At 48.0% G+C, this 25,020-nt stretch overlaps 1 protein-coding gene across 2 annotated transcripts in view; it reads left to right on the top strand.

The window, feature by feature from the left end:
- The window catches only part of NT5C2 (5'-nucleotidase, cytosolic II), a 63,836-nt gene extending 41,307 nt beyond the window's left edge, over nt 1–22,529 (top strand). For both annotated transcript variants that reach the window (XM_049810641.1, XM_049810642.1), the window contains 15 exons: nt 8,218–8,335; nt 9,753–9,848; nt 11,177–11,268; nt 11,459–11,516; nt 12,840–12,933; nt 13,949–14,002; nt 15,176–15,259; nt 15,991–16,032; nt 17,185–17,292; nt 17,641–17,707; nt 18,380–18,550; nt 19,417–19,468; nt 19,716–19,776; nt 20,332–20,508; nt 20,742–22,529. In XM_049810641.1, the coding sequence (XP_049666598.1) occupies nt 8,218–8,335; nt 9,753–9,848; nt 11,177–11,268; nt 11,459–11,516; nt 12,840–12,933; nt 13,949–14,002; nt 15,176–15,259; nt 15,991–16,032; nt 17,185–17,292; nt 17,641–17,707; nt 18,380–18,550; nt 19,417–19,468; nt 19,716–19,776; nt 20,332–20,508; nt 20,742–21,005 (1,538 nt within the window). In that variant the 3' untranslated portion in view covers nt 21,006–22,529. The remainder of the gene's footprint in view (nt 1–8,217; nt 8,336–9,752; nt 9,849–11,176; nt 11,269–11,458; nt 11,517–12,839; nt 12,934–13,948; nt 14,003–15,175; nt 15,260–15,990; nt 16,033–17,184; nt 17,293–17,640; nt 17,708–18,379; nt 18,551–19,416; nt 19,469–19,715; nt 19,777–20,331; nt 20,509–20,741) is intronic.
- The last annotated feature ends 2,491 nt before the right edge of the window (nt 22,530–25,020 follow it).

Here is a 25,020-nt window from a genome sequence, read left to right as displayed (position 1 = left end):
GGAGTGTCCATTTTTCCCTTCATGTCCGGTGACGATGCTGTGAAGTGAAATGTCTGCAGCAGCTGTGGCAGAAGTTGAGGTAACACTTGATGGGTCTTTGGAAAGAGAAATGCAACGCAAAGGGAGCTGGAGGTGCTTACCCCGCTCCTGGGATTGCCAAACCAGTTGAGCGTGTTTGTATGGAGGCTCCTGTGGTACAGGTACATGTACAGGTACCTCTGCAGGGTTTCCAGTTCTCATGGAAAAGAAAATCCTCTGCAGTGTTTCCAGTGCAAAATGGCAGCACCCTGCCAGGCTGTGCCAGCCAGGAGTGAGTCTGGGTTCCCGTCGGAGCTGAGCAGTCTGACTCCGTTGTCAAAACCGAAAGGAAGCTAACACCCAAGTGTGAAACTTAAACATGACATTTCAGATTCCTTCCTGTGTAAGTAATGAATTATTTTAACACAGAGAACAGCATAGGTTGAAACGTTACCATTTCCCTTTTGTTAGGTTTCAGTGACTGCGTGACAACACCTCCCCTGGTTAGAAAAGACCCTGTAACACAGAAGCTGAAGTCATTACTATTCTAGAGCATAAATCCTCTTCTTTTCTAATTATATATGAAAACTGGCATTGCTGTGTAACAGGTTGTTGTGGTTTAACACCAGCCAGCAACTAAGCACCATGTAGCCACTTGCTCACAACCCCCCCCCGCAGTGGGATGGGGGAGAGAATCAGAAAAAAAGTAAAACTCATGGGTTGAGATAAAGACAGTTTAATAGAACAGAAAGGAAGGTGATGATGATGATCATGATGATAATAATAATATGACAATAATAATAATAAAAGAATTGGAATATACAAACCAAGTGATGCCCAATGCAATTTCTCACCACTTGCTAATGGATGCCCAGTTAGTTCCTGAGGCACAAACTGTCCCGGCCCCGTTCCCCCCCCCCCCCCCCCCAACTCCCTCCCCAGTTTATATACTAGGCATGATGACACATGGTATGGAGTATTTCTCTGGCCAGTTTGGGTCAGCTGTCCCGGCTGTGTCCCCACCCCACTTCTTGTTGCCCCTCCAGCCTTCTTGCTGGCTGGGCAAGAGAAGCTGAAAAATCCTTGACTTAATCTTAACATTACTTAGCAACAACTGAAAACATCAGTGTGTTATCAGCATTATTCTCATACTAAATCCAAAACATAACACTATACCAACTACTAGAAAGAAAATTAACTGTATCCCAGCCGAAACCAGGACACAGGTTATGAAGATAATAGATACCCTGAAAGGAGGGGTCAGCGTATAGAGGTCAGACAGCACTCTTCACTACCTGGTTACTTCTCGGGATCCTCAGATCTCTGGCCCTACAGCTGAGACAAACTTTCCTCAAACTATGGCAGTATGTGAAATACTTGCCCAACACGTACCAGTATGTTTAATTGGTATTGTTGTTTCAGTGGGGTTTATTTTTTAATTAAGTCAAGTGTCCCAAACACCTGCAGGACTGGTCACTCACTGTTTCCCTCAGGATTCTCAGCTAGAGTTGTGAGTCAGGTGATCAGAAGTGCCAGGGAATAAGTATCTGGTGCTTGTGTGAAATAGTCAGCGGTGTGGTTGGTCATGGAGGGGGGTGACTGTGACAGACATCCTGGCGGTAGCTGGCACTAAATACACAGCTTTGGGGCTACGTGCAGAGGAGTTGTTGACAGAATGGAGAGGTCTGGGGATAGATCTATCCTATTTTGGGACACTAGTCTAGGATCTCATTTGATAGATATTGTTGAGGCAGGATACATAGATACTTGTACTGTTACGGGGGATGGGGTTGTAAAAGGGGGTCTTGGTCCTCAAGGCTTTAACTAAGCACATTTCATCAGCACAACATTGATATAATGTATTTCTAATATGTACTTGCATTATTTATTTGTGGTGCAATTCAGAATACGATCAACATTTGCAGCACTTTGATCCTGCTCTTTAAGTCAGGTTTGTGTAATTTCACAAATGTATTTGCGCAAGCTTCATTATGCATGTTGTGCCTGAGACATACATAAATCTGGATACTAGCTGCCCACCTGCCCATATATGTCCCTAACTGCCTGATTTGCATGCCTTACTCACTGGGGAATAAGCAGCAACTGAAATAACCTGTTTATAGTTATTTTACTTTCATTTCTTCAAGACTTAACACAAAGTAATTGGGCTGCATTTCCTGTGCTTCAGAGAAAAGGCTTGCATTATCTGTCCACCTTTTGGCTTATCTGTCTTTGTGTGACCTCTGGAGAACTGAGATAGCGGGTAAAATTTCTGATGATTGTTAGTTCAAGCTTTTTGCAACCCTTTGGAGGAGGTCATCACCTCTAGTTTGAGAAATACTGACCTTATCTGAACACCTGAAAGTCAAAAGCCAATTAGTTTCATCTGCCAACCAAAACAGTGCTGGTAGACTAAGGCGTTTCAATTTCCAAGAGACTCTCAGTGGCCAGGGCCAAGGACGGGGAAGCCCACGGCGCAGACAGTGCTCTCACCACCTGCGTGGGGAAGGAGTCAAGCCGGTATGTGCCCAAAGGATCAGAGCAGGTGATGCACCGGCTGCAGAAAGCAGCTGCTCCCGTGAAGTCCCCTGCCAATGCAGGGGTGTTTCTGGGGGCACTGCGAGCACCTTTCCCTGGGCTGCTCTCAGCTTCCAGCTGGGAGGGAAGGCAGGTAAGGAGTTGGCTGATGGAAGAGATGAAACTCCTTCAGGAGATGCTAGGACATCATAGGAGAGCACACTGGCAAAAGAGAGTGACAGATGGGGAAAAAACGCAGGCAGGGGTGAATTTCATCAGGTCCTCATTTAGTAGTCCTCGCCCTGCCTCTCACCCCAGAGGAGCTGCTCGCTCTGCAGACTTCTGTTATTGCAGCAACCTCCCAAGCTCATCTTTGCCTTCCTAAGCCAGGGTGCTGGCAATGAGGAGCTGCTTCCTCAAAGCTGCCTCAGTGGTGTGGGAAATCAGTGTGTTGCCACTGTTCTCAATTCAGGGCTTTTACCAGCACTAAATCTGTAGTGGTTGGAAATAAAATGGCTAGGCAGGACTGGCTTGCAGGTGTGCAGTTTGAGACAGCAAATACATCTTATAGAAGTGACGTGGCTGAAGCAGTGCAGAAAGGGGTGGTTATTGTAACTTCAGCTCCTGCTTCTCTCCTATGATCCATGACTAGCTTTTAAGAAGCGTCAACAAGCCTTGGAAGAAACCATGTTACATCTTCAGTGAGAAGCTGCCCTGCCTGAATTTGAAATCTGTGTGTGGAGGAGGAGCAAGGAAAGAAAAGGGCAGCCCTTGAAGGGCTTTCTCCTCCCCACAGCTTAAACAGAGCCATCACATGCACTACAGCCTTCCCTAGCTATTCATTTTGAAACAGAACAAGCTTTTAACGCTTTATTTTCAGAGAAGCCTTCCAGGAGGTCTACATACTTCTGTGGGTCCTTGTTGCAACATCATTCCAACTCATTCAGCTTTGTATTTAGTGCAAATTGGATCCCAAAGTTATTCCTGATTACTCTGCGCATACCTGTAAGTTGCAGAATAGGTCTGGTCTTACTGTGTGTGCTTGCAAACCAGTGCACTGCAATATGGTCCAGCACTATGTGCAGGTTTCGTACCAGTTTATCCCACAATGCTTTGCACATAAAAGCCCAAGCGTAATTGTGTTGAAGTATACAATTGAATTTAGACGTGCTGTGTCAAACTGACCCGGTGTGCAAGGCTCTTGCTGGGTACGCCTTCAGATGTAGGGCAAAATTCTTTTCTCAGATTCCTGGAGTAGCTCCTGACTCGGTCTCCTGAGTCTCCTGCGCTGACACTTGCAGGCGTTTTGTGGTGTGAAGGAAAGTGAGTGCCCTGAAAGGAGTAATCTGCCACCGACTGAGGAATGGACAATAAATGGCAAAGTCTCAAAAACAGCACGAGACCCTTTCTCGAACCAGTTGCTCTGCATCTGAGAGAAACTCGAAGGGTTTGTGTCACTTGGGCAATGTGCTTGTAGCCTCTTCCTCCTAATTATCACTGAGCTGATGATCCAAGACTGCTTTGTGGATATGAGGACAGAATTTTGCCTGCAGGATGCACGATTACCAACTGTGTCTCCTCTATAAATCAGTTGTAAGTGTATTTGGAATAGCTGCCAGGCCAGCTTCTGAGCTTACCGGAGGACAGAGCTCCAGCAGATACCGTCCCACATGGCACAGAGCTGTTGCAGTTTTAAAATCAGTCTGATTTTTTTCTTTAACAGGGGAGCCCAGTGTAACTCCGTCAAGACTGGAGTGACACTCTGAATCTGCATCTGCCTCATGTGAGTTAAAATCCTGGCAGCAGCATTTTGCATAAGCTGGAGCCTCTGTAGAGAATTTTTTTTTTTTTTTCCTTTTTTTCCTTTTCAGGAAGGCTATAAAATTGTTACTGTATGTGTCTTGGCAGCAAAGGTAAAAACAACCACACAAATGCATGAGAATTGCATATGTTGTTGCACAACCCCTGCTCATTCCAGATCGGCTTCCCTCCTAGCACGTCCTGTGTAAGGGACGCCCGCACTCATCACAGACCTGAAGGCTTGCAATGTTCACTCCCGGGGTGCTGCTTTTTACCTTTCAATAGTATAATGTTAAGCCAAGTGATGGTGTTAAGGGGAGGCTGAAATGCTGTCAACAGGCTTCTGCTGTTTTTAAACCTTTGGTTGTTTTCTTTCCACCCCGGTTGCATAATCCATGAGCGCTGGGTGCTGATTGCCCTGCGCCGCTGAAGCATTTGCCTGTGTTGGAACATGGACTATTAAAATAGTGTGGTCCTCTGGGGACTTGGCATGGTGGCAGAGACATGGCCATCAAGTAGTAAGAAAGAGAAAAAGAAATCAGAATAAGTTGTAGCATGTGCTTTGGTTTTACTGTTGTCCCACACACGTTGGGCAAGGATGCTCTGAAAATGGGTTCACAGCTCTGCCTCTTCACCTGTCACAGAGCTGGGGGTGCTTGAAGACTGGGCCCTTCTCAGCTGAGTGAAAGAGCTGAGCACGGAGACACTGCATGGCAAATAGCTGAATTCATGGCATCGCCATGGCACACAAATTATCTCCGGCTGTGGTCTCAGCAACCAGGTGTGAGGGAGGGGGTTGTTTCAGAAAAGTTTAAAACTATTTTTTCATCATGCAGCTGCAGAAAAAAATACTGATCTGTCCTCTCTACTCTTTTTCCCCACGGATGCCTGAAGTAAACAAGATAAGAGAGAGAGCGACCAGCCCTGAGTACAATATTGAAATACATTTTTTCATCTAGTAATGCATATAACTGGGGCATCTTCCCTGAATGGGCTGCCATAGTGGCAGCAGTGTTAGCCTGTTCATACTTGATCTGAAGGAGGCGGATCATTTGTTTGCCCAGAAGCTCATGTTACTGAAACAGGCATTCGCACAGCTTATGAGAAATGTCAGTGGGTTGTGGCTCATACCAATTGATGCAGCATGTGCTGTGGTGTAGGGTGCTGTCAAGGTGGGCTCAGTGAGCTCTCAGTCTGTTCCCAACTGTGTGTCTAATTAAAGGAAAGTTTATCTCGAGCAATAAGTATGATGGTAATTGGAGAATGTTTATTGCCCCTTTCCCGTTTCCAGGAGTCCAGTTTCCCATGTCTCTCTTTAGTTCACATATCAAGGAGAGGGCTCTCATTTTCCAGATACTGTGGAGTGGTAGAAAAATAGGTTAGGGATCTGAGGCATGAGTGAGCTTGTAGTTTAGTTTTATTCAAAGAGACGTCAAGGAAGCAGAATCTAGAGCTTGAGAGGTCAGGGGAATAACTGCCTCCCCCAAAAGAAACACTGAGATTAATCCTGTTGCAGTACTGCCTCAACAGAGACCTGGGATGTTGAAGGCTGAGGTTGATACCTGTTCTTCAGCCTTTTTCCTACTGGTGCTTCAGCTTGTTTCCTTGGGCACAGAGAGTTAAAAGGAGGTCTGTAGTGATAAATCTAAGACAGAGAGACAAATACAGAAAGGGAGAAATTGAGTCAGGGCATTTTGTAAGCAGCTGGCCACATGTCCCACCACAGCTGTTCTCTGGTGGAGTGTTAAACAAGATGCACGGGTTTAACAGAAAGCCCTACAGTTTCCCTGGAAAGGTTCTGCTGAAGCTGTTGATGAACCACTTCTGCTTGTCCAGAGGAGATGCCCGCGTGCTCCTTGAGATTTTTTGTGTCTGGGCACCATGGTTGGTGGGTTCAGAAAGAGCAGGGTTTCCTTGGAGAAGTGTTTTGTTTGGGAGTGATCCAACTTATGGATAAGTTGGTAACATGGTCGAATTCCCAGGAGGCTAATGAGGAGGAATGCAGCAGCTTCATGGACAGAGCGGGAGCAGGACTGGAGACTGCTTCACATAATGGGGAGCTTTGCAGCGCTTTCACCTTCTGAGAGTATGTGCAGGTGTATTTATTACCATTTTCCCTGGGAAGTGCCTTTACTGTCCTGCATCAGGGGAATTCCTTTTTCCAGATGATGCTCTGGTGTCGCTCTCACAATGTTGTTCATCACCTAACTGCCTTTTGCTCCCTCCAACTCTAGCTCACTCCCCAGAATTGCCTTGTCAGTCACTGCTTTCTTCATTAGCTGTGGTTTTTGATTGCTTATTCCTATCCGTAGCTCAATCAACCCTTCCTTTCCTAAAGGACAGAAAAGACTACGTGCATTGAATGTTATATCATGTTGTTGATGTTTGCCATTGGTATAATAACGCTTGAAGGTTTTGATAACTCTTTTATTGATTTTAGTTATCTGTTTCAGAACATTACAGGTTTGCTTATTACGTTTTTAATGGTGTTAGTTTAATGGGGAAAATTAACTCTTAGGATTCTGGTGGTTTTTAGATTATTAAGAGGTACGGGAGCCCTCTGTCACCGTTACTATGGTCTGAGTCTTTTGACAGTCTCATTTCTTCTATAGTCCTTGCCTTTTTAGTATTTCATATATTTATTTTCTCCTCTCAGATTAAGCTTCTGTATTCCACAGTATATATTCGGTGGTGATTACCTGGGCAATATAGACAATGTGTATTAATATATATTGTGAAGCCCACAGTTGTGCTAGATCTCCCTCAGGAAAAGCAGTCTGTCTTCTAACAAGCTTACTGTTTAACTTTCACATTTTTGTATTTTACTCAGCTAAATTTGAAATATTCAGGTGTTTAAGACAGTTGGGCCCACTGAACCCATGGTAACCCTTACTGCAGTCAAGGGTTGTATTTGACCTTGTTGCATCTGAAGACCAATTCAAGACAGCAACATGCAGCAAATGTAAACAAACCTTCAGAGAAACACAGTGATTTCCATCTGTCATAGAAACACAGTGATTTCCTTTCAAATGTTAATTTAATGATCTGATTAAGCAGTAACATTTCCAGTAAATGGGAAGGTCATCTGCAGGCAGAAGACAGGCCTGATGGTAGGAATGACTTGGTTGAACAAATCCATTTCTTTTGCATTGGGTTAAGGTGTGTGTCACAAATGAGCAGCCCCTCTGAAATGTGAGAACAGTAAGCTTGCTTAAAAGGGTAGCATTTTGATGCACAAGGGTAATAGCTAACAGATTTTTACAGTACCATATGGTATTATTAACAAACAAATCGTATGTTAACTTGACAGCTCTACCTCCAAGCTACCTTAGTCTGCAGCAAACATAAATTCCGCTGAGATGAAATCTGGAGACAATATTAAGCTTCGGGATTGTATCCAAAGCAGTAACAGTAGCACAGCAGCGATGAATTTCAGGCTTTCAGACCATGAATACATGTGCTCCCAAAATTTATTGGTTTCTTCATCAGCTTTGCGAAACCACGGCAAACCAAAACCTGATCCAAGCAGGTGGAACAGGGAGCGTTCATGCATCTGCCTAACAGGACTGCAGGGAGAGGAGCTGTGGTTTGAAATGCATTTTTCCTGATGCAGAGAGCTGTGATAGACTGATGGATATTTCATCTGGTGCACTCTGCTGCTGAAACCTGAACTGCGGCTCCGCTCAGCTGCAGTCCTGGAGCATGAGCTAATTCCACCGTGGCTCCGTGCTGGGGGACCCGAGGCAGTGAAGGGCAGGAGCGAAGGGAACGTGTGATGTGGAGGAGGGAGGAGGGCGAACGGGTACATTACTTTTAACTGCCTTCTTGTTTAACCCCCTAGCTGTTTTCAAATTTTCTAACTGAAATCTCATCTTGGTACAGTGTATAAATCCCCTGAATACGAATCTCTTGGATTTGACCTGACCGTAGAAAGATTAGTTTCCATTGGATACCCTCATGAGCTGCTCAATTTTGTGTATGATCCTGCATTCCCTACCAGGTAAATGACTAACAGATACCGACCCAGCCTGCTTGAGGCCTTGAATATTTGTTCTGTAAAGTTCATAGGCAACACGTGAGGCCAGGTTTTCAGAGTTGTGCCTGTGAAGCCTGTGGTTGACCACAGATCATGGGGAAGGGAGCAGACTGCTCCACTATGTGGAGGGCCTTTGCACACATGAATCCACGCCAGCAAAGAGGGAGTGTGCAAGAAAAGAGGCCTGCTGAAAAACATGGTCCAAAAATAACCTTTCAAAGCAAAGACAGCAGAGACACAATTGGATGGAGAGTTAAATCAAAATCAAGGAGAGACAGAGCCGTTACTGTCCACGAGGCTGCTAGAATGTCTCAGAACATTTTTCTTTAATGATTTTAATTAATAGTGTCCTGGTGCATAAGACATCCTGAAAATTAAGCTGACAGTAAACAACAATAAAAGTGGGACCAATCCAGTTCACTCGTCCAGATGAATCAAACGCCGAAAGCAAAGTTAATGGTGCAAAGTTACTGAATTCTTACGTTTTGTCTTTTGATAGCAGAGGTAAAAAGGACATTGCTTGTTTTAAACAAGGCTTTTGATTTAACTCTGCACCTTTAAGTTGTTTCCACTTGTGCCTTTGCTGGATTTTGCTTTTTTGACTCCTTTGGAGCTTCTTTACAAAAGGCTGGACCAGAGGGTCTGTTGGCTTGTTGTTCCAGTTTTCAGTCTGGCAGCCTCCTTCCTTCCCTCCTCTCAGCATGTTTTACACTGAGACTGTTGCTGGGCACGTCCATGCCCGTAACAAGAGAGTAGCCCTTCACAAACCTGTGATGAAGACTCCATTAAATCCACTGCCTTCATCCCAGGGAGGGGACAGACGGGATGTCTCTGTGGGAAGGCTGCGTTCTCCAGATGCAAGCTACTAGATAAGTGAGACAGAGTTTTGCCGGAGTTGGAACCGGGAACGTCCAAAGCATTTTGTGCAATAGTTACATGCCCCATCTGGCTCTGTCTATGACAGAGCGATGAAAAAGAGGGGAGAAATTCCTTTATCACACCTCGCTCTTCCTCGCAGCCCAGCAGGGCTGTCAGGGGACCACAAACACAGGTGTCAGATTTGTGACCCTGGGGAAGAGGCCCACGTCTTCGCTGGTACGTGCATAGCTAAGCCTCTGCTGGGTTAAACGGTTCCATTTTCAAGTCTATGGAGAGCAGATCAGCTGTACCTTTCACCTGGCAATGCAGGGCTCTTGTTGCTCACCTGCAGCCAGGTAGAAGGGACAGTAGGGACCCCATCTGCATAATAACAGCAACGCTGTTCTGATGCCCCATGCCAAGTGAGCAAGCTGTTCTAGAGCTGATTTGGAAAGAACTGCTATTAAAATATTCACTGCTTAATACAGTTGCTTCTTCACATCTTAAATCACTTTCTTAACAGAGGCCTGGTGTTTGATACCCACTATGGAAACCTGTTGAAAGTTGATGCCTATGGGAACCTCCTAGTGTGTGCACATGGCTTTAATTTCCTCAGAGGGTGAGTGTTGACTCTCGGCTGTTCTTTTTTACTTAATATGCAATTTTGTGTCGCTGATCCTCAGGGCACTCATTGTATAAGGATTCGCGGGGGCTCCGCTAACAGCAGATGCTGTATTGGTGTTCCTACAGCTCCAGGATTGACTGGGGATGCATTGAGGGTCCCAGACACAGCAACAGCCCGTGGTGTTTATAGAGGAAAGGTCCATGCCCGCACAGGCACATCGGTAGTGTGCTAGGAATAGAAGAAAGTGTGCTGTGGGGAGGGGTTGATGGGATAATCCAGGGGCTGTTCACCTGTCCTGGCACAGTTTAACATCAGCAGCTTGTCAGTTAAGACAAAGCCATTGTTTGAGGGCTGCTGGGAGCAGAGAGGGCCTGTGCCCTTGAGACACTTAACTCCACAGCCATTGCTAAGAAAGTTCAAGGGTCTGAGCTGGCTTGGGGAAGAAACAAGCTTTCTCTACCCCTTTGCGTTTCTGACCTTTGAGGGTGTCAGAAGGGAGGCATTGCGTGCCGTTTCCTGCAGGCTTCCCTGGCTGCTTGCGCTTCTCTTGGCCCAGAGAAGGTGCTTTAGGAAGCAGAGGGGACCGCAGCGTTATGTGCCTGACGTGTCCCAGCAAATCCCCTGGTATCCCTGCTGTGAGGGTGGACGGATGGAAGGCAAGCGCAGGTCAGCTCAGGGCCCCCAAGGTGACAAGCCTTGTTATCGCAGGTCTGTAAGTCCTTGCATGAGGAAGCGAAAATTTAGGAAAAGCCCTTATATATGCATTCAAGTTTCTCTTTGAGGCAGAGGGGATCTTCAGAAGCTTCAGAAATGAAGGAAACCAGAATAATTAAATTACTTTTGTCATTGCCACCCTGCTGATTAATTGCAGAGGGCCCCAGGCAAACCCCCCGCAGCACAGCCGTGCTCTCCCCTCCTGAAAGCTGCTCGGGGGAGAGTAAAGCAACACATGGAAAGTGGGGGAAAGTTTAAGATAAGCAAACAATGAAAGCGCAGATGATTTAAGGCATCCTTATAGCCAGCAGCATGGGGCTTAAGGTCGAGTTGTGGACTCTTGACCACCCTGTTTCCCTGTGTGGGCTCTGCTCAGTTTGCTGACTCGGCTTTGTGCTTGGCTGTGCTGGAGCCAGCGCAGTGAAGGGAACGCCAGTGGATGCAGTTTTGCCCTTGCGACGCTAGTGCACATGGGAAAGCTGGGTGTTGATTAAAGCGCAACAGACTCTAGTTAATGGACCCTGCTACAACTATATTTTGCAAGTCAGCACATTTTATCTTCATTATTTTTTTGTGGTTTCATTTTTCTCCACTTTATCTATTCTCAGGCCTGAAACACGGGATCAATATCCAAATAAATTTATCCAGAGGGATGACACAGATAGGTTTTACATTCTGAACACGTTATTCAATCTACCAGGTGAGTCTAATGTGAGCCAACACAGGCCTGTTTCTGTGCCTTTGAAGACAGTAAAGCTTTGCTAATGTCATACTCTACTTACTTGGTTTTGCTTTTTTACATGAACTTTCTTCTTTTGGGCACAGGGCCTAAAGTTAGCTGGCCGTATGATGTTATCCTTGTGTTAAAATCTTGCTTTGTTTCTTTGCAGAGACCTACCTATTGGCTTGCCTAGTGGATTTCTTTACTAACTGTGACCGGTACACTAGGTACGTTTTCCCTCCGGTTCGAGGTGCTGATGGTACAGTAAGATTGCTACTGCAAAGAGCATTACAGCACCAATGGAGCTGTTCTTAATATCAGTGGAGGCCCCTCAGGTGGTTTTGGTGGGGAAAAGTTCAGGCCTCTTATTCTTTCAACATTAAGAGAATTTAGTGGTGACGAGATGATCTGTGTGTATTACAGCAGAGACTGGTTATGAGGGTTTTCTTCACAGGGTATATCAGTATCACCATACTGACTGATACTGGTATTTGGGACAGCTTCTAAGACCAAACAGTCGTTACAGGCTGATTACAGGCACCAGACAGCTCATTTTGAACCTGTGTCCATTGGAGCCATGTTTGAACTGGTAACTGAAAGGCTAAATTTCCTCAGACAGTTATCACAAGTCCCTCATGTCATAATTGAGGACTTTGTTCACTTAAAGGTAAAATGCTCAGGCACAGTGTGGTGTGAAAGGCTGTTTGTGCAGCATGAGTATTTACCTAGCTTTCAAATAGGTATAAGCATAAAAGCAAGCTGCAGTTTGAACCGGCAAATGTGAATGTTGCTGTGCTGCTGACTCATGTGATGGGTCATCTCTGCATATTATATGAGTGGAAGGCAAAGGTTTAATGGGATTTTACCTGGGAGCAGAGGAACTGTTTATGCCAACAATCCATCAGGTGAAGTGTCCTTTCTCAGGACAGGTGTGATGGTTGCTGTCATAATAAACACAGCTCTGTTTAATCCTCCTTGATTTCTTCTGATGCAAACTCTCATGGGTGTCTCAAAGATATCTCCACAGTATCTTGCAGAGGGAATTTGTGATGTTAACTCTAACTGTTCAACACAGAAGTAGTTCCTCCTCTCAGCAGCGAGTATTACATTTAGTTGATTTCCATGGCACCCCCTTTTTTAGTGTTGGAAAGAGGGAGAAAGAACAGCACTCCGCTTACTTTCTCAGTGCCGTTAATCTGCAAAATGCTGGAAACTGCACAGTCCAGTCTTTTTTCCTCCTTGTAATACTGTGGGGGAGAAATAAGAGTTGCAGTCACAGAAAGCTGTATTAGTGCTATGGGGGTACAGGCCCGCAGTTAGGAACTCAAATCCTAAAATTTAAACAAACGTTCTTGGGTAACACGCAGATCCTGTTAAACTCTGGTTGAAGCCTTTTTTCAAGTCTGAGCCCCGGTAAAGTAGTAAATAAGAAACCATTATGGTAAGATGAAAACACAGGCTCCAAACAACATTTTGAGCTGTTGCTCTCCTTGACGTGTTTCATACCTGCTGTGATTGGCCGCTACAATCTCTCTTCTTTCTCCTCACAGCTGTGAAACAGGGTTTAAAGATGGAGACCTTTTCATGTCCTTCAGGAGTATGTTCCAGGATGTCAGAGATGCTGTTGACTGGGTTCATTACAAGGTGATTGCAAAAACTCCTTGGGTCGTCTGTAGTTGTAACTGAGTTAGAGGGACTGGTTTTTAACTCATGAGTTAAGATGTGTAATTCCACCTTTTGGGCAAGAGCTTTGCCGCCTAGTGAGCAAATAATAAATTGCAGTTGTATGTGAGTAAGCCAAGATCTTGACTGCCCTCCTAGTACTGGAATGTATCTGTCTTGTCTTCCTATTTATTCCTTTTTATTGTGCCCAGATTCCATTTTTGTACTGTAATTCACAGGTTTTAGAACATGATGCCATGAGGGTATTTGCACTTACAGTCCACAACTTGTACATTGTCCTAATTAATAAAACAGCATTTTACTGTAAATGGTTTACATTGGTATTATCTTATGTTGTCTGAAAAGTACCTGCAATAAACAGAGAAATACGTAAACTCTTCTCTAGAGAGGAGAGGCAGTCCATCTTTTTCACACACTTGTTCACAAACTTAGAATATAATTTTGTGAGCATTAACAACTGGTTAAAGACCTGATTTTCTTATCCTTCCTCATTCAAGAGTTCTGTTGGGGTGGGATGGAGAACCATCACAGGAAAATTCTGCTCACGGTTGTACTTGTGGTGGTTCTTTTAGCCATGCAGAAGTCAGGAATCTATTTTTCTTTCCTTATGCAGTGTTGTGTGATACATGTTGGAGTTGGCCTTTGAGTAAAGCATTATGGTCAGTGTTGGAGACAGGTCGTTGACTGTCTTGTTTGGTATGGCAAATCTATTTTTTTTTTGTTTCTATTGTATTCCCTTCTGAAAGGGTTAAAATGCTGTTGAAGTGGATTATTTACCATGGTGAGGGAATCGATGGATCACAGAGTTTGTGATGGTCCCTGCTACTCAAAGCCTCTCATCTCTAGAGTCACTGGTTCAGATTCGCCCTGGTTTGTACTTTCACAGCATTTTAAAGTGTGAAAGTTGGCATTACTTTGATGTCTCTTACATCATAAGTTTCCATTACCTCACTGGGTTCTGTTGTTTCTATTTCAGGGATCACTCAAGGAAAAGACCCTTGAGAATCTGGAAAAGTATGTGGTGAAGGATGTAAGTGTGAAGTTACTTTACTTGTGCTATGTGACATTCTGTACTGAGTAAGCAGGCAAGAAATAAACATGCTGATTAGCTTTACTAAATCACAAAACAGATAACGCTGTGATTTCTATTGTAATAACCAAAGACAAAGTGGAAAGTTCGGACACAGCCTTTATTCTGAGCCAGTGATCCATGTGATTTCGTATTCACGTGCACGTTTTTTAGGTAAAATGTAAAAGCCAGAGGAAATGTTATCACGGGACACAGGTGAATATGCTGGCAAGGCTCGTGTTGTTTCTTTTGGTGGTGAGAGCAACTGTGTTTCCTGCCCATGTTTTCTCTGCCCAAGCAGTCCTCTTTTTAAAAAGCAACAGATGAGCATCTTTTTAGACAGAAGTATTTCTTAGCCATCCAACAAAAATGTTACATGCGTTTAACTGTGAGGGACTGAGGGAAAGATCCTGAAAGACTCACTAATGTCCAGTCTCTTGATAGCCCCAAAATGTGTGCTGAGCACATCTAATTGAGCAAGCTGCAGTAGTTCCCTTACTTCTGCCCTCTGCACTGTTGAAGGCCCCTCTGGACCACTTACAGTATAATTATTCTTCAGTTTAGATGAGCTCTGTGGTATAGTATCACTTTAAGGCAGTTAACCTTGTTTCTAGTTACATGCCTGCAAAGTTCTTAGGAAACGGTTCTGTGAGGTAATCAGCTACTCTGGTAATGGACTGAGATTTATGATTCAATAAAAATAGCCCCAGGAATAAATTCTCCCTAATTTGAGGTTGGAATTGTAATGCACTCTAACTTGTGGCTCATGTGAGCTCAGATTTCACCTGCCTCTGAGCCCATTTCAGGAATGGACTTGGAGCTAGAGGAGCTGCTCCAGGGTGCCTGCCATGGAGCAGATCAGTGAAAGCAGCACAGGGTGCTTGGCACTGTGGCAAAGGAACCGTAGCCCTGCTGAGCCCTTGCCCCTCACATTCCTCCCCTGGGCTGTGCTCTGGAGGGGTGTTGTGTCGATGAACCAGCAGCTTTCCTGGCTCTGGCCAGTGAAAAACACATGAGTTTGCTTGATGGTTTGATTTGCTTTGTTTTGTCTGGTGGGGTCATAGTTGAGAGTGTTTTGCCCATGATAAATCTCTGTAACTTTTGTGTGTGACTTGTATGTTCCTTGGCTTTCAGGGGAAGCTGCCACTGCTGCTCAGCCGCATGAATGAAGTTGGGAAGGTGTTTCTCGTCACAAACAGCGACTATAAATACACAGACGTAAGTGCTGTTTGAATTGTTGTGTTGGTATATAATGGAATAAGCAAAAGCCAGCCATTCATTTGTATGGGGTTTGGTAAGACATCTTCTGGTGGAGAATTGGGTGTTTTGTAAGCTAGGTGTAGGATGGTTTAATGGTGAATGCAGATTAGGTCTTGAGTCATCTTTTGTAGTCCTGGTTCTGCTACTGACCCAGTATGGGCCTGGCTTAAGTCCCTCCGTGCCTCATTCAGTTTCTCAGCAATTAAAAGGCTGAAAGTGATACTCATTTTAGGTTTCAGCATCCTTTAAAATGCAGAACTTTCCTTTTAAGTGAGATGGTCTGAGTACAGACAGATCACCAAAGCCATGGCCCTGGAGAGGTCTAAGAGCCAAAACCGGCTGTCTGCTGTGCTGTAGGAATAAACTCAGTGACATCAACTCCAGGTAAATGTAGGATGTTGCAACACTGCTAATCCAAAGTTTTATATGCCATTGCAAGATACAGCTGAAGCAGTGTGCAGATTTCTGAGGCAAATGTGTTCTTTGATTATAAAAATTACTAGTTTAATTCCTGTCACTTTAAATTCCATCCATTCATCTTGTCTCCAAATCTTATGCTGACTTTCATGTAAATCCTGAAAATAAAGTTCTGTAACCTGAAAAGATAAAAGCAGAAAAGTATGCTTTTATAAACTACACAAATGTGTGTTTAAAAACGCATCTTTGAATACTTTCTTTATGTCTTTCAGAAAATCATGACTTACTTGTTTGACTTTCCACATGGACCAAAGGTATGTGATTTCTAGACTGCAGTTCCAATAGAAACTGATGTGCCTAATTATCTGTGTAGCTGGAAAGCATTTTAATCCTGCTTCATTGGCTGCATGGGATTAGTTGCTTTAATCTGGTTAAAATACACTTGCTGTTTTGTGTCCTATTTGAATGGGATCAAAGCAAATACAATATAACAAAGAGAAAAGAGGCATCATCTGGTCTCAAACAATAATCTGTGTTAATGATAACATTATTTTAGTGATAACATATTTTAACTGTGGCATTCTGCAGCCAGGTTTCTTAGAAATCTTGTACAATGTTTTAGATGATGTTAAAAAAAACCTTGATGGAAAGGAAAGAGTTTTATAAAACAGCAGAAACATTTATGGCTGACTGTGTCTTGACTATGGTAACTCCGAAAGTTTTAGTCATGCTTTTTCTGGTTTTCTGAGATCAAAACTCAGGCCTGCAACTTTTGGAGAGAGGCTTATGAGGTGAATTCATACTGTTTTCTCAATCTCCCAGTGGGAGGCTATCTCACACTCAAAAGATGTGTTTTCACACTGTGCTCTAAAGGTAAAAGGTGGCCAAGGGAGAAATATTCAGAACATGGAGAATCACTGCAACTGATAGCTCAAAAAACTCCTTGCTGTGGTCTTGATCTCAGAAAGAGTGGAAGCATGGAGCAGAAAGGGCTCATGAATGCCCAATGTCCTTTGGGCAGGGCTGTGATTCAAAGCTGTGCTCTGTAGAATAGAGTCCAGGCATTTTGCCGCTCTTGGCCAATGTACCAGCGTGGCTGAAGCCGTGAAGTTGCATGCATCTGGATCTACGCAGGATGTCCTCTTCAGAAACAGTGGCAGCGATGTCATTTACAGCATCTCTTTACACATCAGCTGTGCTGTGACATGGATATTCAGTGCAGTTCTCCTGTCCCACACCTCAGTCCTCACTGCTAGGCTGGGTTGGGATGGGCTTGCCACAAAAGGGGAGTGCTTTTACGAGAGGGTGCTGGCAACACAGCATCCTACCATAAGAGGTATGAGCTAGGGGTTTTTGGTGGACCAGCAATGTCACAAGGTTATGGCTATGGACAATGACACTCCAGTTTAACTCCCTCTGGTTGATTGTGTTGTGCCTGATTCTGGGGTTTGTTTTTGCCTTTGCAGCCTGGGAGTGCCCATCGACCATGGCAGTCCTACTTTGACCTGATCCTGGTGGATGCGCGAAAACCCCTCTTCTTTGGCGAAGGCACTGTGTTGCGGCAGGTGGACACGGTGAGCGGCATATGGAGGGTACCTCTACAGATGGAAGGGCTCGTGCACCTCCTGTGTGGTGTCTCCTAGTGGCAACGGGCAACACGGTGTTTAGATAGGACCTGCCCTAGAGATGGTGGGCTGGCTTCAACTCTTAGTGATTCCTGAGGAACCCCATCACCTGGGGCACAGCAGAGCTTGAGGCTTTGCTGGCTTCCCTAACATACTGCAGGTAGAAACAGGAAAAGAATGTGCAAAGCCACCTCTAGGATGCCTGGGAATGAGAGGGACAATGAGCAATGTATCAGTAGGACAGAAAAGAGCCAGACCATCAGCTGTTCTGTACTAACGCAACGTCTCCTTCCTCAGGTGACTGGGAAGTTGAAGATTGGTACCTACACTGGCCCGCTGCAGCATGGCATTGTGTACTCAGGAGGTGAGGCAAGCACCCTTCTTGTCCTGTGAAGTGGCTCTGACATGCCCTCATGGCCTTCAGCCACTCCGGCTGTGAGATGTCTTGTGCCAGGCGCTAGGCAAGGTTGTGTTTCCCAAAGCACATTGTACTGTGCCCTCTGCACACTGCACCAGAAACTCTCTGTCATCGTTACTGCCCAATACAGGGAAGAAATGGACCTGTTCCTCCTCAAACACCCTTTTCTTCCATGCCAGGGAGGGTCTGGGAAATGCCACAGCAGGGCTTGTGGTGGAGGGGGAGCTGCAGCTGGCCCAATGCAACGTTCCCAGCTGTACTTACTGTGCTGTCACCAGTGCGACCACCCATGGAAGGTCCCCTGAGCCAGGGAACGGCAGCAGGTGGATATACAGGGCTGGCTGTGATGCCCAAGGCTCCATTACTCTCACATGGGGTGGGATGCAGCATGGCCCCTCCACTGCTGCCATTCATGTGTGCGTGGGCAAAGCTGCCCCTGGGTAGACTCCCATGTGGGCAGGCAGTGCCCTGTGCCATGGCCAAGCAAGGGTGCTACGTTTAGCAGTGGAGGTTTCTGGGAGGAAAATGCACCTGCTCTGTCCCTAACCCTGGCCCTCTGAAATGAGCCACACGTTTCCTTTTGGCTCCCCGTTCTGAGCCATACCATTCTTCTCTCAGGCTCTTCGGACACAGTCTGTGACCTGCTGGGTGCCAAAGGGAAGGATATCTTGTACATCGGAGACCATATCTTTGGAGACATACTCAAATCCAAGAAGCGCCAGGGCTGGAGGACCTTCCTGGTGATCCCAGAGCTGGCGCAGGAGCTGCACGTCTGGACAGACAAAAGCGGTCAGCAGCCGGGCAAACCCCAGGCCAGGCTTTGCTCTTGCTTGCCTGGTGCGGCACCCCTGTGATTGCCAGGGCATAGGGGTGCAGGGGAGAGCTCACCCTGGCTTGCCACTTTTCCCTTCGGTCCTTTTTCCCTGGGTCTGGGTGTTGGTGGCAAGAGCTGGGGCAGCTCTCCGTGGGCTGGCCTCAGGGTCCCAGGCCTTCCCTGTGCTCTTTCCCAGGCCGCTTGTGCATAATCAGCCAAGCGCTGACTTGGCCAGGGAAGAAGCTGCAGCTGGGTGGGGTTGAGTTGTTCCTCTTCCGTAACTCTGCTCCAAAAACTCCTCTCCCTCTGCCCATATGGAGCCGTGGCTTCTCTGGTAAAAAGTATCTGACAAGACACCTGGGTTATTCTCCCTGTAATGCCTGAGCCATGACTGCTCTCCCATCTGCAGGGAGTCCCTGCTCACCAGCCGCTTCCTCCTCCTTCCTCCCGCTCCCTCTGCTGCTCCGCTGCCAAAGTGCTGTGTGTTTCCCATCCTCCAGTGCTACTGCCTTTCTCCCAGGTTTGCCCTTTGGTGTGTAAATAGGTCTGGGGTTTATGCAAGTTGCCCCATGGCTGGTTGGAAGGTTTTGGTGAGAGCTGTGAAGGTTCCGCCTCAAAAACAAAAGGGACAACCAGAAACCAAGCCCAAAGCTCTGCCAGTGGCACAGAGCATGATTGAACCCCCTCCCTGCACAGTGGCCATGAGATGCCATGCTGCTTGGTGCAGTGCCCTTCAACCATCATGCAAGGGGAGCGGGCAGGATGGTGGGTTTGCTTTCAGACCTTTTCATTTCAACAGTTTAAACTTACCTTTTTCCCCTTTCTTTTCTGGATTTTCTAGCCCTTTTTGAAGAGCTGCAGAGTCTGGACATTTTCTTGGCTGAGCTATACAAGTGAGTGTTCAAACTGACAACTTTTGGGCTGCCTCTCCCAGCCTGGTGATAGTTAATGAGCGGCTCTGATGAAACCTTGGGGTTGGGTTAGCGGCACTGCTGCCAGACCTTTAACTTGGCCCTGGGCTCTGCCCACGAGACCAACCATCCCCTCCAGACCAGCCTCCCTCCCCTGAGACCCCATCCCACAGCATCTGGTTCTGAAAGGCTTTTCACACCATGTATTTACCTTCTCGCCTGTAACTAGGCATCTGGACAGTAGCAGCAATGAACGCCCTGACATCAGCTCCATCCAGAGACGCATTAAGGTACCAATCGTAAAAATCCCTTTTCATCCTTTTGGATCCCAAAGGGCTTGACAACCCAACCCCACTAATCAGCCCTGAAATGCTTTGCTCTTCCTTTGGGTGGGCACAGCAGGCTTGGCAAAGCCGTTCTGTCTTTGTGGATGCAAACAGAGGAGCTTCTCAGCTCACTGGTGTCACTGGCACTCCTGAAAGGCAGCCTGGTCTGGAATAGGGTCTCCTTCCTCACGCACACAGCAGCACTGACTGATGGTGCTCACTGCTGCAGAATGGGGTGCTGGCACACACAAGCTTGGCAGGGCTGTAGCCTCTGATTCAGCCAGCCCCGGGGTGCCATCCTGGGGCAGGTGCTGGCCCTGAGCCCGCTGCCACCTTCCCCTCTGTTAGCTGGGACTCAGCTGTGCTCTGATGCCGTGGGATACGAGCACAGAAAGCCTTGCTGGAGATCTTCGCAGATCTCATGTAACCCCCAGCCCTCAGTGCACTCCACTTCAGTGTTGTCGTGGCTCTGCACTGCTGCCTGCCCGGCCCAGGATCTAACCTGCCCTTTGCTTGTAGAAAGTGACCCACGACATGGACATGTGCTACGGGATGATGGGGAGCCTCTTCCGCAGCGGCTCTCGGCAGACCCTGTTTGCCAGCCAGGTGATGCGCTATGCTGATCTCTATGCAGCCTCCTTCATCAACCTCCTCTACTACCCCTTCAGCTACCTCTTCAGAGCCGCCCATGTCCTGGTGAGTTGCAGACCCCAGGGAGGTGGGCAAGGGTCTCACAGGTGCCTGTGCTTGTGTTCATTAACACTTCCACAAGCTGCAAGCACCAGGAATAGCACCTTGGAGGGTTGGGTGGCATTTGATGCACCATGGGCCAAAGGGTCATGTTCTGGGGTTTGTTCTCCGTGTGTCTCGGGGAGGTACCCTGGGACTGGGACACACCTTGCCATCTCCTCTCTCTCTTACATGTGTAGATGCCACATGAGTCCACGGTAGAGCACACACACGTCGACATCAATGAGAAGGAGTCGCCGATGGCCACACGCAATCGCACCTCAGTGGATTTTAAAGATTCTGACTACAAGCGGCATCAACTGACCCGCTCCATCAGTGAGATCAAACCGCCCAACCTCTTCCCCCAGGCACCTCAGGAAATCACACATTGCCATGACGAAGATGATGATGAGGAAGAGGAAGAAGAGGAGGAGGAAGAAGAGGAGGAAGAGGAAGAGGAATAAGAAGGAAAAAGCAAAGCATCTCTGAAGACAAACTGTGACTCTAGCAGTGATCAGGAGCAGATTCCTTTGTTGGGGCCCTTGGGGTGATGGGTTGGGGGGGTGTGATTCTTGCAAAGGCACATTTTGAAAGTGTCTGGAAACTTTTAACAAACAAATTAACACTAATTAGGAGGAGACCCTTGTTTTCAGTTTTGCAGACGGTTCAAAAAGCTGATGGATTCTGCCTGGGTAGTGCATTCAGACTGGAGTGCCCACCTATGCTGTCATGCTGCTCCCATTACGTTTAGGGATGCTGCAAGTTTCTTCTTTCCCATGATGTGTTTCATCTGATTTTCATTTGTACAGTGTCCTGTGAACGGTTTTTTGCCATTTGTTACATTCGCTGTGGAGAAGGAAGGGATGTGCTGGGCCCTGCAGGAGACAAAATAATCCAAATCCTCCTGCCTGTTGCGTTGCTGCCCTTAACCCTCTGCTTCTGGGTGACAAACTGCCCCCAGCCCCGTGTTAGCCAGGGTGTTGCTGTGGCTTCCAGCACTCAGTTTACCCTCTGCTTGGCGTGAGTTTCTGTGTGTAAGTGGTTCTATTCCTCCGGCTGTCACAGATGGCGGTGGGATTCCAGCTCTTGCATATCTGCAGCTGTACACATCTCGGCTTGTAGATGCTTGTTATCCTCTCCCAGTGTTTCAAAGCTGTCTTTCATCATCAGCATGTGATGCATGATTTCCAACGCATTTCTCAAACAGCTGAGCCGTACACTGTGTTCTCAAGTCCTGTAGTTTCAGCAGTAAATATTAACCCAGGAGCTTGAAGCTACTGCTTTAGCATTATGTTAGTTGGTTTGTTTTCCTGCTGCCTACTACTGACCTTTCTGTCTGCTCAGCTTTAAGAAAGTGAAGCATCCCAAAGACAAACCCAGCCGCCATCTGGAGTGAAAGGGCCTGTTATTCCAGGGTGCTGCAGGCCACGTGTGCCTGCCCTAGAGAAGGAAACAGCACATGCCACAGGGCCAGCCCTGTGGTGGGAGCTGGGGAACTCCAGTCCAGCTGGCAGCTTCCCTTGTCTTTGGCCTGGCACAGAGCAAGCGCAGCCTCATCGCAGGTTGCGGTGGGCAAGCCCGCGTCCCTGGCCAAGGAGGGTGGCAGCTGCAGGCTGCTGTGCGGGGACTGGGGGTGTCCCACGGCGATGGGCAAGCGGTCCTTGTGACTGAAAGCCAGCCCGCGGAAGGCGCAGGGCTGGCGCGCAGCTGGGCAGCAGCGCCCTGCGGTTTTTCTCTGTTATGGGTGCAGCCTCTCTTACTCCAGCCTGTGCCGTTCGCTGTGAAGGGATTACAACAAGGGCCCTCTTGTAACGAATTCGACTGTTGTTTCCGTACCATAAACTCATTTAATCCTTTTCTTTTTCCATTTTAAAGTACCTTAGGAGAAAATAAAAAAAGAAAAACCACACCACCAACATCTGAGCAGGAACCACTGCTGCTGTAGTGGCAGTTGTTCAAGTCAATAAATTGATGATGTTTCTAAGAAATGCCTGGTGCTTTGTGGCACGTCGCTGAGATGATGAGGGCTGTGTTGGAGGTGACAGAGAGAGCCAGGACTGGTCTGTGAGGGTCCCAGCAGGATGGGTGGCAGCGGAAGAGGGAAAGCATCTCCGGGAACTGGTTGTGTGAAGCGTTGCCAAGCAGTGGCTTTGGATCTGGCTTTAAGGGCTTTTCTGCTCCCCAGGGAGCAGGTGGACAGGAAGTGATGGGGCAACATGAGGCTTTTGTTATCCCCATTGACTTCAGATGGGAGGCATGGGGAGGTAGAGAAACATTTTGGCCTGGATTCAGAGAGTGAGGAGGGGCTTTTCCATGGTGGGAAGGGCAACACCCCTACCCTGCAGCTACCTCCAGCATTGTGTCTTACCAGGTTTGTTTCCCATAGGCATTACCAAGGGCTGCTCCCCACCATGCATGACCATCCCCAGGCTGGCACAGCATGGCTCACACTCACCAGGAGCTGCAAACCTAGTTAAACTGAGAAAAATAGCCCAGGGAAGGCCAGTGCTGGCCACAGCAACAGCACTGGCTGGCCTAGCTAGAGGCTGCATGTACCCTGCGCCCGGCCAAGACAGGGACAGCCCCGAGGACAGCACGCTGCTGAGCTCAGCCCTCGCATCGACCAGACCAGATGAGGAGCTACCACAGAAGGATATTCAGTACCCAGAGCCCTAAGTGCCAAACAGAAAAGCAACACTAAATGGCTGCAGATGGTGGCCAACAATCAACAGCTGACACTTCAGGCATTGCTAAAAAGCCCCTGACCCAGCACTGGGTCCCTGACCCCTTGATTTTGGGGTCTGGAGAGCAGCTAATGTGTACCCACAGCGAGGTCAGCTGCAGGAAGGGTTTGAGGGAGCTGTTCCCGAGCCCTTTCATTAAAGGCCATGCTGGACTTTTTGCTATGTTTAAACCTCATTTCTCCAAGTATAGCCACTTGAATTTTTTAAGCTTTAGCTCAGCAGCTGGGGAGGGTGTGTGGCTGCGGGAAGGGAGGTCTGGGGAGCTCCGTGCATTCTTCCTTCCTAACCGGTCACCACAAATAGCTCACACCCAGCCCAGGGCTATTTCTGACTGTGATGGGGAGAAGACTCTTCAAGGCTGGAGCAATGGAAAGTATTTGACCCTCACTTGATGGTGGGAAAGCGGCAGGCAGAGCCTGACAGACATACAGGCACTGCTCGCTGCCTGGCCTTGTGCCACTCTGCCCATCCTGCACCGGCTGTGTGCTGGTGTTGCAGTAAGAACCCACCAAGCAAGAGCCAGGGTGAAGCTTCTTGCCCCGGCTGGCACAGGGGACATGGCAGCAGCCCAGTGTTCCAGCCCACACCTCTGGCCACAGCTGCCCGCACCTCTGGCCTGCGCCAGCTGCCGCTCCCAGGAAGCCGGTGGCCTGGCAGTACCGGTGTCTCCGACCGGCTTGGCGAAGCCCCCCAGGAAAAGCCAGCATGAGCTGGAGCTGGAGCGAGGCTCCTGCCGCTCTTCCCGCAGCCTGTTCCCCCCCCCACAAGGGATGAGCACGCTGTTACCCACCGGCGGCTTCTCCTGCAGCAAAAGCGCTTGTTGACCTGATTGCTCCCACTTTCTCCACCACCACCCACCCACCCTCAGTCCTCTGCAGATATGGGGGGGGCTCACAGTGGCTGCACTAAGCAAACTCTACCAAGGACAGGAGCCCAAGGCTCACTCTGCCCTTAGCTGCAGCCATTTTGTGTTGGGCACTGCCAGCAAGTACTTGTAGAGGTCAAAGTAACTAGAGATGCTCCCAGCTCCTCTTCCTTTACACCATCATCTCCTCTCTCAGCAGGGAGAGGGCCCACTGCAGCTGAAGCACAAACCCAGTGTCAGGGCACACCTCACCACGGTGGAGGATGCAAAGCCCTGTGCCGGTCCCTGAGCAGCAGCTACTGCCACCTGAAGCCCCGGCCACCCATGGCAGACATCCACAAGGCAGTTTTGTAGGTGCGGAGCCACCAGCCCACCCTGGCCCTGCTCACCTCCAGCAGAACAGCCCAGGGGCCCGCCGGGCTGCAGAGCGTGCAGCAGGAGTGCAGGGCTGGCACGCAGGGACGGCGGGGGCACAGGCAGAGCGACGCAGCAGCGGGGTGGGGGCGGGTGGTTTACCGGGACTTAACAACCTGTAGGTACAAAAGGGGACCTTGAGCACGATTCACACGGTATGTGAGAACTGGCCTTCGGCGCTGGGGGTCCCGTCCCCGCTGTTGCAGTGGTGCGGGGCCCAGCCACGCAGGGAGGGCAGAGCGCAGCCTGGGTGCTGCTGGAGCTTCGAGGATGCAGAGCTCCGGGTGCAGCTGCCTTCGCTTCGGGCACTGCTCCTGCCCTGCTCCCACAGCGCAGCCAACACCCATCCCACCACCCTGCAGGGACCTGGCCTCTCGCACCCTCCCTTCCAGGAGGCCCAGGCTCACCTGCCCTGCTCCTCCTCCCCGTTGCTCTTCACCGTCAGAGCCAGCCCCA

The sequence above is a fragment of the Accipiter gentilis genome, chromosome 9 (assembly GCF_929443795.1).
Source record: "Accipiter gentilis chromosome 9, bAccGen1.1, whole genome shotgun sequence".
Classification (NCBI taxonomy): Eukaryota; Metazoa; Chordata; class Aves; order Accipitriformes; family Accipitridae; genus Astur; species Astur gentilis.
This window is presented reverse-complemented; position numbering and strand designations above follow the sequence as displayed.